Below are 19,297 nucleotides of genomic sequence, written 5' to 3'. Positions count from 1 at the left end.
ATGTGTCACGGCTGTTTTGGCTGCACAAAAGAGACCTACGTGTAGAAATAAGAAAGAAATAAGGGACAAACATAGAATAAGACTAGCCTTATGTCAAAAACAGAGATATGCATAAAGATGGGATGCTGCTGGGCGTGACGTATAAATGGACAGGATACTGTTGAGTGCAATTTGTGCAGGATTATTGTTGGGAAGAAGCATTTAGAAACGACTTTTCCTAAACATAACAGAGTCGTTTTTAGTGATAAAAACGAAACCAAACAACCAGTGAAAACGAAGAACAAAAACAAAATTAATTGGCCGGCATGATGTTGGATTTCTCTTTTTAAATCTGGATTTATTTGAGAAGCAACTGTAGTATTTCAATACTGATTTCTTTTTATTCACAGGAATTATAACCAGCTGAAGCTTCTAGCTGTTCATGTTTGCTTCTCTTGACGTCACGCTCTGTTATCGACCACACCCATTTCCACAGCTACATGCATTTAACGGCAGAGCTCCTAAAAGGACGACCAAGCCACAGAGTGTTTATGATGAAGCGCTCTGTGCATTTTCATGCTTTAAGCTCGATTCTTGTGTTTTGTTTACGAGTAAATGCACGAACGTTTCGATTGATAACCCCTCCACTGTATCATCGCAGCCCTTCCGTGTGCATTTGTGCTCAGAAACTCCTTTGTTCCCTCTCGCAGCTTTCTCTATTGCCTCTCTCAGTCTGCCCTGCCAGGTCTATAAATACAAGAACAAATCTGGCAGTGAGCTCGAGGAGGCTTCTTTTGCGCCGCAGCTCTCCTTTGCAGAGACACAATTAAAGCATGACAAATTTGCAAAACAAAGTAATGCATATTTCGCCCCTGCCAGTCATATATGCAGTGCTGAGATTGCGTTTAATGAACATTACCAGAGTAATCTTGAAAATGTCACGGGCAGCATGGCTGCTTCGAGTTGAGACGTGGCGCGAGAGTGGATTTCAGTGTCGACATCGTAAAGTGATATTGTAGTTCCATTGCCCTAGTTACTGGATCCAATTTAGGGCATCGCTCAACCTTAAATTTGTACCTGTCTAGAGTAGCGGGGAAGCCTTGTAAAGCCGTAACAGGATGAGCGATCGACTCATCTGTTAGTAATGGGACTGAGCTCACTGGCCAGCTCTCATAATTTGACCCGGAACAAGCTTTGACAGAAACAGAGTGCCAGATTAAGATGTATTCCTATCACACCTCCCCCTTTTCTCCTTCTCCAGCAGCCTGCAGCCCCGGCCACTCCGTCTGACTTTCTCCCCGCTGGCCGCTCTTATTTGCTGTGTAATTTCACATTAACCTCCCACAACCCGCGCATTGCAGGCAACACCAAAGCAACTTTCCAATCTGCGAACACTCCTCCCTGAAAGATAATAGTTTGCTTTGTCATTTTTCTGCCCCCCCCCCACCAACACTCCACTCACGCCGACCCCCGCCCGCCATCCGGGCGATAAACTGTAACACTGGAAAGAGCATCAATTTGCAGCAGGAGCTTCTGCACCGCGGAGACCTTATGATCCCATTCTGCAGTATCAGACGCTTAGGAGATGAGGTAAGCCTGTTTCTGCAGCCTCCCTTGCTGGTTATCGCCCTCCCACAGGCGGGCAAACGCAAGATGTGGGGTCCTCGGGGAAGAAGGGCACGCGTTACGCTTCGATACGGTTTTAGTTTTAACGGCTATTTCGACAAAGCAGAAATCAAATCAGCAAAGTGACAGTAAAGATAGAGGTGAGATTCGGAGTAATTGAATAAAAATCCTCACGTATAACAGGAGGGTATATATATATATATATTTATATATTTGTTTGTTTGTTTTCTGGGCATCAGTAATCTCTCCAGCTTGTCTGCCTTTATCGCTTTGTTCTCCACAGCCCAATGAGCTGTTATACTTAAGCCTCCCAAGGACAGCGAATGGCAGGTACAAAGTCACATAAAATAGAGCCTACTTAAGTCCTTTGGTATTTCAGTTAAGAATGTCACTCGCAGAAAGAAGGGCAGAGAGAAAAATACAGACTAGCAGGTGGCGAGCGGGGATTACAGGTTTTTGTGAGAGACACAAACGCTGCCGTATTATTATGAATTGGTTTTGCTGTCGACAGGCGGGTTTAAAAAGAGACGGCTTGGAAACGTGTCGATTCTTTTGGTTATGGTGATGGACTTTGCTTCCCTGCAGTCATCAAAGTCCTCTCTGCTCAATGGCTTCTGCTCAATTAAAAGCCCATTAGACAGGAGGTGCCTGGTTCCTGCATTTAACCTCACTTCGGTACTGCGGCAGTCACCTTTTGCCGGCAGGATATAATTACTGAATCTGAATTAGAAATCAGAAATATGTAACTCCGTACGAGGCTGGTGCAGCCACGTAAAGCAGGAGGCCAGTGGTCCTTTCTTTAATAGGTTTTTACACCTAAACCTTCCAATACTTTACTGATGCAGCGATCGCTAAACTGTCTGAAACAGACAAACTTACAAACTTTCTCACTATGACAAACAGATCTGTTCAACTTCATAGGCTTAATCAACACCTCTCTATTGCTGTATAAGAATTGTGCTTTGTTAGTGAGCAAGTTTAATCGAGAAGAACGAGTGAAACAAAATATTCCACCAAGTGGACGTGGGAGGGAAAAAGACAAGAAGCAAGCGGTTCCTTCAGCAATATTATGTTGGAGAAAATGTGTCAGCAAAGCTGCACTGCACACACTACAGTACAAGCTGTGGTCCAATGTGGATTTAGTTTTACATTTTAATTTGATAATTTCTCAGTGTAAAAATGTATAATTTTCCATAACAATAGATCATTTGATCATGGGGCACGGTGGTTAGCACTGTTGCCGCACAGCAAGAAGGTCCTGAGTTCAATTCCACCATCAGGCCGGGGTCTTTCTGTGTGGAGTTTGCATGTTCTCCCCGTGTTTGCGTGGGTTCCCTCCGGGTACTCCGGCTTCCTCCCACCGTCCAAAGACATGCAGCTTGTGGGGATAGGTTAATTGGATAATCCAAATTGTCACTAGGTGTGAATGTGCGAGTAAATGTGAGTGCGAATGGTTGTCTGTCCCTGTGTGTTGAAACCCTGAAAAGGAGAAGCGGAAGCGAATGGATGGATAGAACATTTGAAAGGGGATTTGAGAATCACAGAGATAATAGATCAGACGATGGGTGTAGTAGAGGTTAGAACTAGAAAGACCTCGAGGAAGCGGTCTCTGTGTTATCTCTTTCAGTAAACTGCAGATCATCATTATAATGTCAATCAATATAACTGTCGCTCAATAAGCTACACAGACTACAAATTAACTAAGATGAAGAGCTTCATGCTTTTATAAAGTTTGGTCAGCAAAAAGAAGGTGAAGTGGTTACACAACCACAGAGTCCGTGTAGGGAGGATACAAAGATGAGGTTACAATGTGTTGTACTTTAAGACAGGAGACCCTTGAAACTTATTTATTGCATCTATAAAAGTGAAAATCCTGTATTTTTTGCTGTATTTTAATCAACCTAATGTATATTGCTTTTGAATCTATAACCAAACAGAAATGAAACAGACACATGAATATTATTCCCGTACAGTATTTCCTAACATTTGAGCTATATAGTCTACCACTGGTATGAGTCAAGGCATGCGTCTATTGGTTGTGACAGGTGACTGACACTAACCATATGTCGTGTTACTAATAAAGTCAAAAGAAGTGATATGTGTGTCAGCGTTTAGACAGTTTTGCTGAAAATGTAATTTCTGTCACAAAAAAAACCCAAAGCTCGCCGAACTTTACTGCTTCATAGGTTTGTCCTCTGATCCTAAAACAAGCTCAGGAGCTGCAAACGCAGTAAAAAAAAAAAAAGATTCAGCATTATTCATTATCATAATTATTGCATTATTAAACTGCAACTCAATGGGATAGTCTGTTCATGGAGTGAAACTATGGAACAGTCTGAATATGGAATTAAAGCAACGTCCAAACATAAAACTGTTATAAAAATATGATCTTCTCAACGTATAAAGAAAAGGAAAATATTTAAATTAAGTGAATGTCTCAATTAAAACAAACAAACAAAAAAAAACTCATGATGTGATATTATAGTATATAGTATATCAGAAATCTGTTCACTATTTTTATTACAAATTATATCAGTAAGGAAGTTGACTAAATATTAACTGATAATTTATGGCAAAGGGGTGGGATTAAATAAGTGTTTACTTCTTCCCTTTCAACATGTAAATTAATCAGAACGGTTTTTTTTGTATGTAATTTGTATAGTATTTTTTTTTCTTTCTTATTTTCTTTTATAAATGTACTTGTATATTGTTCACATGTTGAAATAACTCAATCCAAACCTTCAACAACGAGTAACAATTACCAGGTAGAAACATGAGGCAAAACGTCTTTTATCATAATATTAACACGAGACAGTTGCTAGGTGTTAATAAGTTTTCATTAACTGTAATCACGCTGCAGAGAAACAATAAGTAGGACAAAAGCACTACTTTCTGATTTGCGGATTGATGTATACAGTGTTCTCCAGGTCACTGCTTATGTAAGTTCATTAGATCTTAGGCTACGTTCACACTGCAGGCGAAAGCGCATCAAATCCGATTTTTTTGACCCTATGCGACCCATATCCGATCATGGTGTGACAGTGTGAACGGCACAAATCCGATATTTTCAAATCCGATTTGGGTCACTTTTGTATGTGGTTCTGAATCCGATACATATCTGATGTTTCAGAAAGCTGCTGTTTGATGGTCATGTCGCATTAAATCCGTCTTTTACGTCACTGACACGAGACAGACGCCAATTATCAGCGCCGGAGAAGACATCGCGAACGCTTCCTGGCCATCCAGTGAAACTGTTGGGAAGACAACGTTGGAGAAACGTGAACATTTTATTTGTACTGTATAATCTGCAGATTCTGACAGAAATCTGCAACTATCCTTTGAAGCAGCGCTCCTCTAAAACAGCAATAAGGATCATTATTAGGTTATTTACATTATTATGTAAATAACAAAATAACTTAAAGCAAAAATTGGGAAACGTAAAGTCCGAAGTCTTTATATTAAGGTCATCAGTCAAACAATACTGTTGCTCTGGGTCTAAATAGTGCGTGTTGTGTGTGATGTCTTCTTTTGCACATGCGGCTGCTTTGAGCGTTCACACTAGAGCGCGTTTGCTGTCGCATTTTATTTGTAGTGTGAACAAGCAGACAAAAAAATCGGATTTGATCAAAAAATCGGAATTTAGCATCAAGACCTGCAGAGTGAACGTAGCCTTAGTACACATTACAGCAACTGAAGTCTTAGTCATACATCCAGTTCTAGATTAGCTTTGGTGTCACACCACTTTAAAAGGGGGACTAGAACAAGGCCCCTGCTCTAAAGCAGTGCAGCTGTGTAGTCCGAGGCAGAAATCTCCTCAAAGGCTTAAAAAAGCTGAAAACGTCTGGACAAAAACACTAGAAAGACAACGTGTGAAGGCAGCAAAGAAGTCCACAATCACTAGTGCCACAACAGTGCTGGCTGTTGCAGTGTTGTGTTGATTGCACACGCAATATTTTATCCCTCCAAACAATTCTTTCACATGCTCAGAGCACCGCTTCGATGTTTCTATTGTTCTCTAAAGTGAGACTTCACTGACATAAACAGAAAAGGAAAAAAAAACTGCATTCACTTCCCACTGCATTGATTTTCATGCAGTTTCTAAAATAATAAAAATGACAAAAGCTTTATCTAGTTTGACATCGTGTAGTATGGGAATGTCTTTGTGTATATGGGTATATGAGGGTGAAGAATTGTGAAAATACATGCATTAATATATGGACACATAAACACAGGTAGAGAAAGAGGAAAGCGGATGAAGACAAGCTGTCAGAATCTGGTCCATGATGGAAGTAGCACAAAATCCAAACACCAATAAGCATCTGAATAGGGGGTCATATGATTGTTGGGTTTTTCTCTGTATCTATGAAGCGCCTTGAGGCGACTTTTGTTGTGATTTGGCGCTATATAAATAAAATTGAATTGAATTGAATACTAACACTAATAAAGGCAGCATCATTTGAAACTGGAAACCAAACCATCCACACACACACACACACACTTTTTTTTTTTTTTATCTTGCAGCCTCCAACAACCAGCCAACCCTTTTAATTTATAAAACAACCTTTCATAAAACCTCTCTATTCCAGAGGCTGTCCTAGCTAACTTTATTAATTAATAATAAATCTCCTCCTTCCCACTCCACTCTCGTCTAATTTTTCTGGGCGTGAAAAAGAACTTAAAACAAAGCAGCATGGATGAAATCATGAGCTATCTACACTAAAATCCTCTCTGGGCTGTCAAATTTCCTCTCTGTGTTTCTGTCACCATTGTTCTTTGACATTGTCTGATATCAACACCACTGACAGCCCCGATTATTCCCCAAAACCCAAGCCATCTCCTCCACCTCCTACTGTTTCACAACTATAATTCACTTTCTAAATATAAAATATAACATCAAAAAAAGGGAAATTAAGGCTCTTTGTTGGGTGTCTACTGGGTTTCTTTTGCAAAGCAAATAAAATTTTAACATTAAAACAGCTCAAATGTTGCTTTCATCTCATTGCACTTCCTGTCATATTAGGCATGTCTAGCAATGTGCTTTCATGTCACTTCCCATAAATACAGTAGAAATGTACTTTTTTGCAAAATTCTATTATATATTATTAGGAAACAAAAGTAGCTGGATTATGAGGCTCCTCATTTAAATTTGGGGCAAGTTTACTACATGCCATGTGCTAATAGAACATTCAGTGCAGTCAGTGCAAAATTAATGATATAAACCACAGGAATTTCTCCCGCTGGTTGCCATTAAATTTACAAGAGTGACATTCGCAGTTTTCTATTTAATATGAAAACTGGCATGAGACAGTTTCTGGCCTACATGGCACCTCATCAACTCGCCTACAGCAGGTACTAAGTGCAGAGGGTCCAGTGTCTTGTGGAAGAAGTCCTGACAATACGTAATAGTACACTTTGAGGGAACATGCTGCGTCTCACCTTAAGCTTATACGTGCATGCTGGCAGTGGAATTGGCTTTTTATCTTGACGTGATTAGCTAGTTTCTTTCCAAAACCTCCTTCAATTCCTAATATTAAGCAATCACTGTAGCATCCCCGGTTGAAAAGATGGTCTATCAAACTGATGGTTCACAATCCTTTTATTAAACAGCCGTGTATGTGAACACACCGTAAGAGCTACAACATACAGAATAAAAGACTATTAGTAAATCAAACAGTGTGTTACCTTTAACCTTTTGACTTATTCATTAATCACAAATTAATTATCTTTACCTTACATAACAAATAACACTAAAACTTGTAAATTATTGCATATAACAGGGAAATCGTTGCATCGCTGACTAAACATGACGAGGTACATTAGCACCCTCTAGTGGGTGAAAACTTAGCCTTTATGCTTAGTAGCGGTCAGCAGCTACATGCTCCGTAAAACAACAAAATACATATCTACAGGACAAACTTTGTTTCAAACCTTGTTCCCTCATCAACCAGGTGCTAAGAAACTGCTTTCAACTCAGTGTTGCACCTTAATAGCCGTTCTTTTTCCCATTCCCGTCCATTAACCACAGAGCACACCTTCTCTCTGCATTAAAACTCGCGCTTTTGCTATATGGTTTACGCCACTTAATTTACGGCACCTTGTCGCTCTGTGACTTTCAAAATAAAAGCATCCGCTCCAACAATATAATAGTCACTCATAACTTTACAAAACACTTTACAAAATATTAATGAGGTCATTTACAATCACCGAGAAACTACTGAAGGTTAAAAATGGTCCAAATTTTTTTTGACTCCAGTGAAATGATCAATGTGCCATTTTTTCCAGGTGTAACAACAAAGCATAATGTCCAAGCATACACTAACAAGACGATTTGGTGGCTCGAGTTCGTTAGATGTTACGTCAGCTAGCTAACTGACATCAAAGATTATATAACGTCAGAAAACCAAAAAAAAAAAGAAAAATGTACAGCACTGCTACATCTATCGAGCTAAAAAAAAAAAAAAGAGCTAAAACTATATAACAGCGCGCTATAGAGGCTTAGCTAAGTTTGGCTAGTTGATATATCTGTTACTTCATTGCTAGCTTCACAGACTCATTGCATCCATCCATTCTCTTCTGCTTCAGAGGTGCTTGAGAGGTGTGGTACACCCTGGACAGTTTGCCAGTCTATTGCATGACTATATATAAAAGTCAATATAAAAGTCCAAACCGTAGTAAAGGGACCTCTGGCTAATACGGTGGGTTCTGTGTCGGCTCGTAGCTGAAAACTAGCTTTACTATGTTGTCTGGGTCACTTTGCTAGCAGAGACAGAGAGAGGCGTTGAAAGGCTGCTCCAACAGAACTTATTGTTTTTGGAGGAAAACACGAACACGGTGTACAGTCGAGTCTTAATAGCTTACTTACAACTGGGCTCGTCAGGCTCTCTTCTTGGCTGCAGTGGTTATTATTATATTTACATGCTTCCAGCTCCCGTTTCTGCTCGATGACAGCTCGTACTTTTCCTTTTTCTCCCTCCCTTGCTCACAGACACATAACGTGTATGGCAGTCCATTCTCCCTGCAGCACGGACTACACTGCCTATGATGCTACATTCTTTAGAGCTATACTGGTAGCATTCTGCCTATTAGCTTAGCACAACAACAACAAAAAGGCCTCTCTCACCCAGGAAACACAGAGAGAGAGAGAGAGAGAGCGTCACCCTGTAACCATGGCAACCGTAACGCTGCCGCCTGGAACAACAGAACGTAGCTGTCAAACAAAACCGAAACAGTCCTGACCCGCGACAATATGAAACAGGGAAGTACCACCGTGTAATCCATTTATTTCAACAAAGTAACTGTATTCTAAATACCACCTTTTTAAACGGTAACTGTAACGGAATACAGTTACTCATATTTTGTATCTTAAATACGTAACGGCGGTACATGTATTCCGTTACTCCCCAACACTGGTCCCTGAACAGCACAGACCAATACCATTTTATGGCAGGAAAAAAAGACACAAAACAGGAAAAACATCAGCTAAGGTGAAGATCCAGGGGGTCAGTATTTAATATGTGGAAATGCTACAACTTAGCCTAAGACTGTTTCTTTCTGAGGTGTTTAAATTTTTGATGTTCGGGACAGCGTGAGCCTGGAGGCTGTAGTGTACACTGTGAGCTTTTAAACCCTTAGCTTAAAGACATGCTACACATAAATACCGCTGACACAAAGCTGTCTATTCAAAAACATCTAAAACAGTGGAGGCCTGCACCCAGAAGCTGAGTCAACTCATATGGTCGCTATTTATTTTACTGCTGCATGCATGAAAAAGAAAATATGTAAAAGTAAGAACACATCCACATGTGACTTTCTGATTTTAAGAAAGTATCACAAAGACATGACTGTTCCCTGCACTTTTGACCTCACCTGAACCTGCAAGAAGCTCTTGCAAAGTCCACTAATCCTCAGCCTCGGGCTATATTTGTGCAGTTTATCAATTCTTATACGAGTTGCATGACGGTCTGTTTCAACTTTGCACAGTAAATGTCACAGAGGATAAGCAAAACATAAATAAATAAATGAAAGAAGTGGACGAGGAAAAATGCACAGTGCACTCAATGGTAATGTAAGTTCTGCCTTACATTTCATGCAGTAAAAAAATAAAGCCAACCAAACCTCAAACAAGTCTTTTTTTGAAGGCTACAGAGCCCGCCACAGGGGGAAAGAAACAGGTGTAGAGCTGTAGCTGGAAGAAGAATGTACATGACATAAAATGAGCAGAAACACAGGCAGACATACTTCTTAGGCCTGTAGTCTGGGATGCTCCTGTCCAGGGAGATACGATCACTGAGCTGAGCATTGTAGCCATACTCCTCGTACTTCCTCTCGGCATCGCGGCTATCTTCTCCCAGAGTGGCAGCAGCTCCCCCCTGGCCGAGGCCTCCGGGCCCTTCTACCAGCCCCATGGGCTTTGCTAAACCTGCCGAGAAAATAACACATGCGACAGACAATTATACAGATGTAGCCATGAATTCCAACACACATATACAGACACAGAGCAGACATAGACAGGTGAGAAGAGGGGGGCAGGTGATTGACATCGCCTAGCAGTGTGAAGAAACCGGTGCACAGCAGCTCTGAGACCCAGCGGGGTTCATCCATAGGGTACCATTACAGTGTCTGTCAATGAAGAAGCTGCAAAACACCGACACAGACGTCACAGGGAAGAGCAAAGAAGCTGAGAGACACCGTGGCAGAACGGCCAACTCTACAACAGACACCAGACAGAATTTATACACAACTTTAGGTCACATATGGAACAGCAGGCATGAAACTGTCAGTGGTTAATCAAGTATGAAAGGAAAAACTCTCTGAAACCCACACTGAGAAGGATAATGATTATAGTTTTACCTGGGCTGCACATGCGTTTTGTACCATTTTATTAATGCATATCACTTTGATGTCATCAACTCAAAGCTCCGTATTACAAAGCTAGATGTGCGTTGTCTTTTTGTTTGTACATTCAGATTAAAATGTTCCTCCTTTTATTGTTACAAAGCTCTCGATTCAGTGTTTGACAGACAACTAAATAAATAAATAAAAACCTAAAATTACTACTACAGAGAATTTTGTGAATAACTCTCCCTGGATCTAATTATTGCGTGGGTGCTTTTTTAACAACATCCAAAACACAATATGCTCCAGATAAATATGCAGGATGCACTTTAAAAACATCAGCACCACATCATAAACAACAGAGATGGATCAGACTTTGGAGGATCCTTCATCGGGACCTTCAGTGAGGAACGCAGTCGGCAAATCACTTTCCGATTCTTGTTTCTCAGCTTTTTAAAACAACAGGACTTTCAATAGTGTTAATTTGACCAAATTCGTGTGTCTTTAAATCCCTCACATCTTAGAGTTCTGGGATTTCTTTTCAGTTATTATAAACTATCAATGGTTTTCACGCTTCTTGCAAACCCTTGCACCAGTCTGCGGTTTTCAGACTTCAGAAGCATTTCTCTTCCTCCCCATATTGCATGAGAAGAGGGTTTCCTTTTAATTAAGATCACAAAGATGGCAGACTAATTAATAACTCTGTCTGAGGTTGATACCAGTTATCTGAAATGATATGAGAAATAACCGAAGCAAAACCTTCACGGGAAGAAAAAAAAATCTTGCAATCCTACTGAAATATCGGCGAAAAACAACCTGGAACAAATTCAAATCTGGTGTGATCACCGTGGAGTTGTTGTCAAGCTCAGTTTCCATCTTCAGCCTGACATTGCATCCGGTCTAAAGATGAGGTTAATCTCCGATGTTGAATGTGTGTGGACTGCTGCAAACACATCACATTTGTTCTCATTGTACTATTTTTAATTTGCTTAGAGCTCGCGGCTTTGCTAGCATGTGTCAAATGACTGTATGCATGATTTTATATATGGGTCTTCACTATGTGTGAATCAGCTGAACAGCTGGTGGTAGCATAGATGCAAAACACAATCAATTTGTATAAACAATATTCTGATTTGATCACACACAACTTCTCTGTCTCGAAGTCTTAGTTTGTTCTCGTAGATTTAAAACGACTGATTCTTTCAGAAACCTTTGATTCAACAAGGCCACAGCAGATGTTGCACTGAACACCTAATGGCTCTATTCAGCTAATTATAGAAGCATTCTGGGAGCATGTGTGCAGCAGCACCACGACCGTGGAGTGGTTATTCAAACAGCGCTTGTTCCATGCAGGTCCTTTTATCTCACAAAGAGCCCAAAGAGTGGCCAGATTGCCTGGCTGCGTGCTTAGCAGTGAATGGGAGCCCATTCTCGCTCAGCCTCAATCGCGTTACAGTATGCTCCTTCGGTCTAACACAGCTAAATTCAGCGCCGGACTCAAACCACCCTTCTGCTCTTATTAAAATGACTCGTGACTGTGTTTAACGAGCCGTCGCTTTGGTGCTGTGACACTGACGTTTTCAGAAAGGGATGGAGAAAAATGCTGTGCGGTGTCAAAAGTGACATCTCGGCCGAGGGGGGGGGGGGAAAAGTGCATGTTCAGACCTCCACGGTACTGTAAAATACTGAGGTGGGGACCGAGTTTCTGACTTTTGAAAATCCAAACCCTCCTGGGTCACAAGCAGCTGCCCTGAGCCAGCTATATTTCCACTTTAGCCATTACTAGAAGCATTTTGGCTCTGCTGAAAATCTGTCATCAGGTCGTAGATCTCTGCACTGTACGTTTAATTGCACATAGTAATGCTTTGATGACATCACAGGGAAATAAAATCTTAATATGAGGACATAGAGCTGGGTGATAGAATGATAACGATATGTATTGCGAAATAACTTTTTCTCGATAGGAAAATTAAACTATTGCGATAGGCCTCACCTCTCTTGTCCTCTTAAAAAAAAGAAGAACAGCCAATCCAAATTAAGTAGCGCAGAGCCGAACCAATCACAGCCGCAGCGTCACGTGACTTGTTACGTACAGCACAAGTGCCGCACATGTGTATTTGTTTGGGAAGCAGCCAGCCACCGTGCTGCCCGGGTAATAGAGGAAATGAGTGTGCCGACTAGAGAAAAATTAACCGAGAGCGTGAGCGAAGGTTACCGAAGAGAAAACAGATGATGGTTCCAATGACGGAGAGATTGTCGAACGGAAGAGCCACAGAAGTTCTGTAGTGTGAAGGTATTTCGGCTATTTCAAGTCTGACAAAAACAGAGTAGCGCGCACTGTAAAAACTCTGGAAATCCAATAAAGCGGTGCATGCTCAGTCTCTGACTGGAAGCGCTAATTCGTCATTCGGCTTTTGTCAGACTAAAGTAACTGTTAAAACTGTTTGAAAAGCTAAGCTATACAACAAGGAGAGATTGAGAATTTCCTTTTAGTTCTCAGTTTATTTGATATTGACAAAAGTTAGTCAATTTTGTCTGTTCTTCTGTAAAACAAACTAAGATTTATTTTTAGAATTAATATTTTATTTCTAAGTGGAATTGACAATTTAGTCTGTTTTGTTTGTTCTATTTTGAAAGCCGCTTTAGCGGCTGCCTTTTGTGTAGTTTGCAATATTTGCCTTTATTTATCTGAAAAAGTCTCATGTTCCTTAAGTACATCTACCCTGTTGAACTTATTATGGGAAATAAATATTTAAATCAAAACAAGCTGCTGATTATTTCACATTTTACTTGTGAGCAACGGCACATTTAAATCTTACAAATATAGTTATTTGGCTTATTTCGTGATATATATCATGATATATATCATGATATATATCACGATATATATCATGATATATATCATGATATATATTGTGATATATATCATGATATATATTGTGATATATATCATGATATATATTGTGATATATATCGTGATATATATCATGATATATATCACGATATATATCATGATATATATCGTGATATATATCGTTATCACCTGAAATGAAAAAAACATATCGTGATATGAAAAAATCTTATATCGCCCAGCTCTATGAGGACATAATTGTTGTCCTTATTTATAGGCTTACAAACACTGCAATTTTTATGGTGCAAGCAATCTCCATGTTTGTAAAATAGCGATTTTTATATTCAGTGTTTTTCTGGGGAGAAATACAATATAAGTCTTTGCCATGGGAAAATTAAAATACCCGCATTGCAAAACTCCCATTAACATCACCCACCCTCCAAAAATAATTTCTGTGCAGTGTCTAAACCACAAAGAAACTGTTATAAGGACATGTTGTCGTGCGTCCGTGCCAGCCTTCACTATTGTTCGACTATTTAAAATTCCATGAAACTGTGGGATAATGTCAGATAATTGTTATGCGAGCCAAGCTTCCACTGTGGCCTCCACAGAATAATCGAGCTGCGTCTGTTCTCCATATCAACAGATGGACACACAGACAGTAAGCAAACAGCGCATACCGATGAAGAGCTCAGCTCTCAGCTTCACCCCCTCCAGGAACTGAGGAGTAATCACCATATTTGGATGGCCTCAAATCCTCGGGTGCGCCTGAAGATTTGTAATTGGAGCTGAATGGTTGGAAACCGGCTTCTCCCACGAGAGGGATTTAGCATGCCCGACACCAGCCAACATGGTGGCATTTTGACAAGTATGGGTGGGGTTCACGTCACGGACAAGCCATCTGTCATAGCTGCCTGTGTCACACAATAACACAGATAGCCTCCAGAGCCAGAGTCTCAAGTCTGGAGGGCCTCTCTGTCTCTGTGTGTGTCTTGGAAGCAGGACGACTCCTGCCGGCTTTGTTTTCTGGTCACCGCGTTATTTTTTGCTTCCTTCCTGTCTACAGCTGCCTCGGTCTGATTGAAGGTTCCTTTATGGGATGAGACCTTAAAGTCTGATCCGCTGTCTGTCTGTCTGTTTCAGCAAAAGGTTGGATTGCTGACATGTAAACTGTACCGCGACAAGCTTTAATATGTTTATTGAAGATTTTCTTTTCAAATTTAGCTGCTGTTTTGATGTTGCTCCAGAGATGACTTCATATAATAAAACAGCTTTCACTGTATTTGATTCATTCATCAGATTTTCTAGAGTTTGGTGTCTATTCGTGTGAAATTGGTTTGGAAGTAATCACTTGAATATGCATGCATTTATAAAGGGCAAAAGCCACATACTTCTATTGCACGGCAAATTTTCTTTCCAAAAACGGACCGCTTTCAGATAGAAAGCTTATCTGAAAGAAATACCTAGACTGTTTGTCCGTGGGTAGAGCATGGTACCAACATTGTGACGACTAAAAGCTCTCCTGCCACAGCAGCTACACAAGTTAAAAATGTATGTACACATGATCCTGCGGGGTACTTTGTATAAAAGCATCCAGCTAGTAGGCTCTTGTATTCTGGTCAAAAAAAGGAAAAAATGACAGTGACTAAAAGCTCACAACACAACGTGAAACTCTTGGGAATGAAAACTAATATTGCAGCATAAAAAATTTTATTTCACATTTTCCATGAGCTTCTCTCCCATTCACTGTTTCTGAAGTGCTAGTAGCCCTTCAAGCAGCGCCGTTGCACTTCCACAACTTTACTTTGAGGCAATTACAGCCCAGCATCTGCTTCTCCCTCTCAGGCCTCACTCCCATCCAAAGGATCAGCACAACGTGGCTCATCTGCGACGACGCGCACCGGTTTCAGTCTCGTTGTGTCCCAGCTTGTATCCGTCTCTGAGCTCTTTCCTCTCAACCCTCGATGGTTTGTCCAAAACCATCTGACATGATACAGTAAGAGCCACGGCAGTTATAAATTATCTAACAACCTTCAGGATGATTCTGACGTGGCCTTTACAAGAAAGAATCTCAAATTCAAAGATGACCCCGTTTTTAATAAATGATTTAAGAGCACGAGTGGTTTTAAGTGTGTCCAAAGTGATGCAGCAGAGTTCTAAATATTGATGCTGAGGGGAGGTGGAGGATTTCAGCGGTCTCTTGAAGAGGAGGAAAATAACTCATTCTAAAGAGATTTAAAGTCTTCAAAGGCCAAAACAAATCTATGAAACATTGAGAGCCGGGAGAAGCACTGGTTTAAATCTGGGAGCCAGGCATCTTAAGAGGATGAGAACTCAGATTTGGAAATTGATACCAATTAGACCACTAAGTTATCTCTAAACATGCAAAAGCACTGACAATAGCTCATGTACTGCAGATATAAAGCATAAAATAAATCATTGAAAGTTTCGTGTTTACTGCCGTGTTGGTCGGGTTAAAAGTGTGCAATGAAATGAGGCGAGAACAAGAACAAAGTCGTTGATGGAAAAATAGCAAAAAGTCTTTGAAGTGTGTCGGAATGTTACAACTCTGAGACGGGACCCAGTCACGAGGAGCTCCTTTCCGTAGGATGGAGGAGCTGCTCTGCATCAAGAAATCATGAAGAAAATTTACATGATCAGTTATCCAGCCTGGCAAACTGGCCTGTGCCCTTCAGTCACTGGATATCATCATTAAATGTTGGTAATATAATCACTGCATGACTCGAAGCCAGCAGTATAAATAAGAGGGATGCTCGCTCCGTCTGAAATTGACATTATTGTCTGCGGCTGCCTGCTGATTGTCAGGTGAGCCGCTGAATTCGTTATCGTGATTCCTCAAGGCTGAGCAGAATTGATTGTTATCTGTTTCTGAAACTGTGTTGTCAACCAGCGCCTCATCTACATATCATTATTATAATATAATTCATTTCATCAGGATTCATCACGCAGAGATGTGATGTCCCTGCAGCCGCCACCATTACACGCTGCACAACGTATACGCGCGCCGTGATACGTATCATTAAAATTGAGTTTGAGTGCCAAGCGCATGCCAGCGTGGAGGGGAGTGAGAGGGCTGTTTCTCCATCCTCATCAAGTCTTTTGTTTGAGCTGGCTCGGCCTATAAACAGCGTTAGATTTTTCCCTATAATTGGGCATATAGATAAGAAGCATATCTGGTGCTACAGCTGGACCCGCGAGGCTGCCAGCCCATCAGCTCCTACGCAGTGGGGAAAGACAGGAAGTGACACGCATGGCTGATGACAAGCGCCTCGGTGTGCCTGTAAGTTGTGGGACAACAGCTGAGCTTAGACAATGATGCTTCCAGTGATGGTCGGAGAAAAGGAGTAGACACAATAGCAGTGCACGGGCTCTCTAACACCAACCTCTGTTTTTTTAAGAAGTTTATTTTTAGAGCGGTTCCGCTCTAAGGTGATAAAAGAAGAGAGGCAGCGAATCAAATGGCTTTCAGGTACTTTCATTGGTGTCCAATCCAAGTAAGACAATCAGAATGAAAATAGCCAAATATATAAATATTGATGTGTTGTATAAGCCTATTTTTAAATAGCTTAATCTTGCAATTGCTGACTGACTCTAGCCCCTCTCGGAACAATAGTTATCCAAGCAGCTCTATTGTCGAGCTCTGGAAATCTCCCCACACTGAACCGCTCTGTACGGGTTTATGTAAAAACACAAGTGGTAAACGGACTGGTTCTTATATAGCGTTTTTCTACTCTTCTGAGCACTCAAACTTGTGCATTCACCCAAGCACATTTTTCTTAGGTGCTTTCTAACTGACATTCATACTTCGATGGATGCATCGGAGAGCAATTTGGGGTTAGCATCTTGCCCAAGGATATTTGGCATGCAGACTAGGGGAAGCCAGGAATCGAATCACCAACCTCCCGATCAGTAGATGACCTGCTCTACCACCTGAGCTACAGCCACATTCAAGTATGTTTGAATGTAATAGCTGAAGCTGTGTGTTTGTTTTGCAAAATAGAAGCACTTGTAGTTTGTTTTACTTGATACCAAATATGACCAAAAGCCGCTCATGTCACAGTACGGAAACACTTTACTTAAAGTCACTAACTTGACTTTGATCTTCTCAACATTCTCGTCCTTTTGGATCTATCTCTCACTCCATCCTTCTAAACAGACTTTCCTCTCGTGGCATGTCTGACACACACCTAGCCTGATTCCAATCATATCTCCTTCCACTCTTGTTCATTCCTTGTAACTTCTGGTGTACCCCAAGGTTCAGTCTTAGGCCCTCTTCCCTTCATAATAAATTTTCTTCTTCTTGGTACCATTTTCCTTAAACTTGATCTTCACTTTCATTGTTTTGCCGATGACACTCAACTATATCTCTCCTCCAGGCCGGACTCCTCCCTCCCACCTTCTTCTCCCACTGCATACATTCATACACATCATACATGTCACTAGCAAGCACTTATCTGAACAATCTCACACATACATACAGGAACACCTTCATGCACCAAGTTACTTTTTGCACAGCACTCAGTCTTTTGCAAATTTCTATTGCACTGCTGAGTCTGCATCGTCTCGTGTCTGTTCTGTTCTGTCTGGTGCTGCACTCCTTCTTTTGTTTTGTTTTGTTTTGTTTGCAATTTTTGCAATTTTTTTTGCAATTTTGCACATTGCACTTTATGTATTCTTGTGTCAATTGTCTGTTATATGTCATATGTAGCACCATGTTCTTGGAGGAACGTTGTTTCACTGTGTACTGTACCACTGCACATGGTTGGGATGAAAATAAAGCCACTTGACCTTGACCTTCTCTTGCACAATGCTTATGCGAATTAAAATTCTGGTTCAGTTCTAATTTTCTTAAGCTCAATCAGTACAAAACTGAAATTCTCATCGGCATCAAATCCAGCTTGCTGATGGCAAATCATTTCACTCTCACTATTGAGAACTCCACAGTTTTCCCTTTACCTCTGGTTAAGAGCCTTGGTGTCATCCTTGACAGCTCACTATCCTATAAATCTCACATCAATGATCTCACCTGTTCTGCCTATTTCCACCTATGCAACATTAACCGATTACATCCTTCTCTTTCCATCCAGTCTGCGTCCATTCTAGTTCATAGCCACATTACTTCCTGCATTGACTAATGTAATTCTCTCTTACACGGTCTCCACAAAAAGTGCCTCCATAAGCTTCGACTGGTTCAAAACTCCGCTGCCTGCATTATTACCAGAACCCCCTCCTACTAGCACATCGCCCCTATCCTTCAGGAACTTCACTGGCTCCCTGTGAAATTCCGAATAGTATTCAAGCTTCTTCTGTTCACTTTCAAGCCCCTTTATAACCTTGCTCCTCCTTACCTTTCTGACCTTTAGAACTACCTCTTCTGCCCGCTCACTTGATCTTCTTCTTCTATTCAACTTGCTGCACTTCTTTCTGCCTCAGCACTATGGGAAGCAGAGCTTTCAGCTGCTCTGCTCCCAGGCTGTGTAATTCCCTACCCCTGGATATTAGAAACATCGGTCCTCTCCCCCAGTTTAAATCCCGACTAAAAATCTTTTCACGTTTGCATATTCACTGTGAACTTATCGGTTGTTTATTTTATCTTGTTTTTATTGTTCTCCGTTCTGTCTTTGTTCTATTATGTGTTTTTACTCTATTGTTAAGAGTCCTTGAGTGTCTTGAAAGGCGCTTTTAAATAAAATGTATTACTTTTAAGTTCACTGATTAATTCAGTTGTTGAAATAAGCTAATGTTTCACCAGCGCTGCGTCTTCCTCTACCTTCAAAAAGCAAAGGAAGAGACATTTTTAAAAAAAAACTGTTGACATCTTCAACTGCAAATGAGATCAGATTTACGATATCTTTTCAGAACTCAATAAGATCTCGGGCGTTTTTGCAGTCACAGAACCTGGACACCTTACAGTGATTGAGTTGACCGTGAGTTTCAGTGTATATCAAAGTATTCTAATGATTGTAGTGTAAACAGTGATCCCAA

General features: G+C 40.8%; 1 protein-coding gene and 1 long non-coding RNA gene across 2 annotated transcripts in view; both read right to left on the bottom strand.

Annotated features, from left to right (window-relative positions):
* galnt9 (polypeptide N-acetylgalactosaminyltransferase 9) overlaps positions 1–19,297 on the bottom strand; it is a 123,139-nt gene that overhangs the window by 96,711 nt on the left and 7,131 nt on the right. The window contains exon 2 of the mRNA XM_085179361.1: positions 9,844–10,024. Coding sequence (XP_085035487.1) covers positions 9,844–10,024 — 181 coding nt within the window. The remainder of the gene's footprint in view (positions 1–9,843; positions 10,025–19,297) is intronic.
* Positions 5,748–9,837, bottom strand: LOC146507375 (uncharacterized). The gene is made up of 2 exons (XR_014877112.1): positions 7,534–9,837; positions 5,748–7,238 (listed from the first exon to the last, which is right to left on the bottom strand). It is a non-coding gene; the product is annotated as an uncharacterized LOC146507375 (long non-coding RNA).

Source organism: Neolamprologus multifasciatus, chromosome 12, assembly GCF_963576455.1.
Source record: "Neolamprologus multifasciatus chromosome 12, fNeoMul1.2, whole genome shotgun sequence".
Taxonomy (NCBI): domain Eukaryota; kingdom Metazoa; phylum Chordata; class Actinopteri; order Cichliformes; family Cichlidae; genus Neolamprologus; species Neolamprologus multifasciatus.
This window is presented reverse-complemented; position numbering and strand designations above follow the sequence as displayed.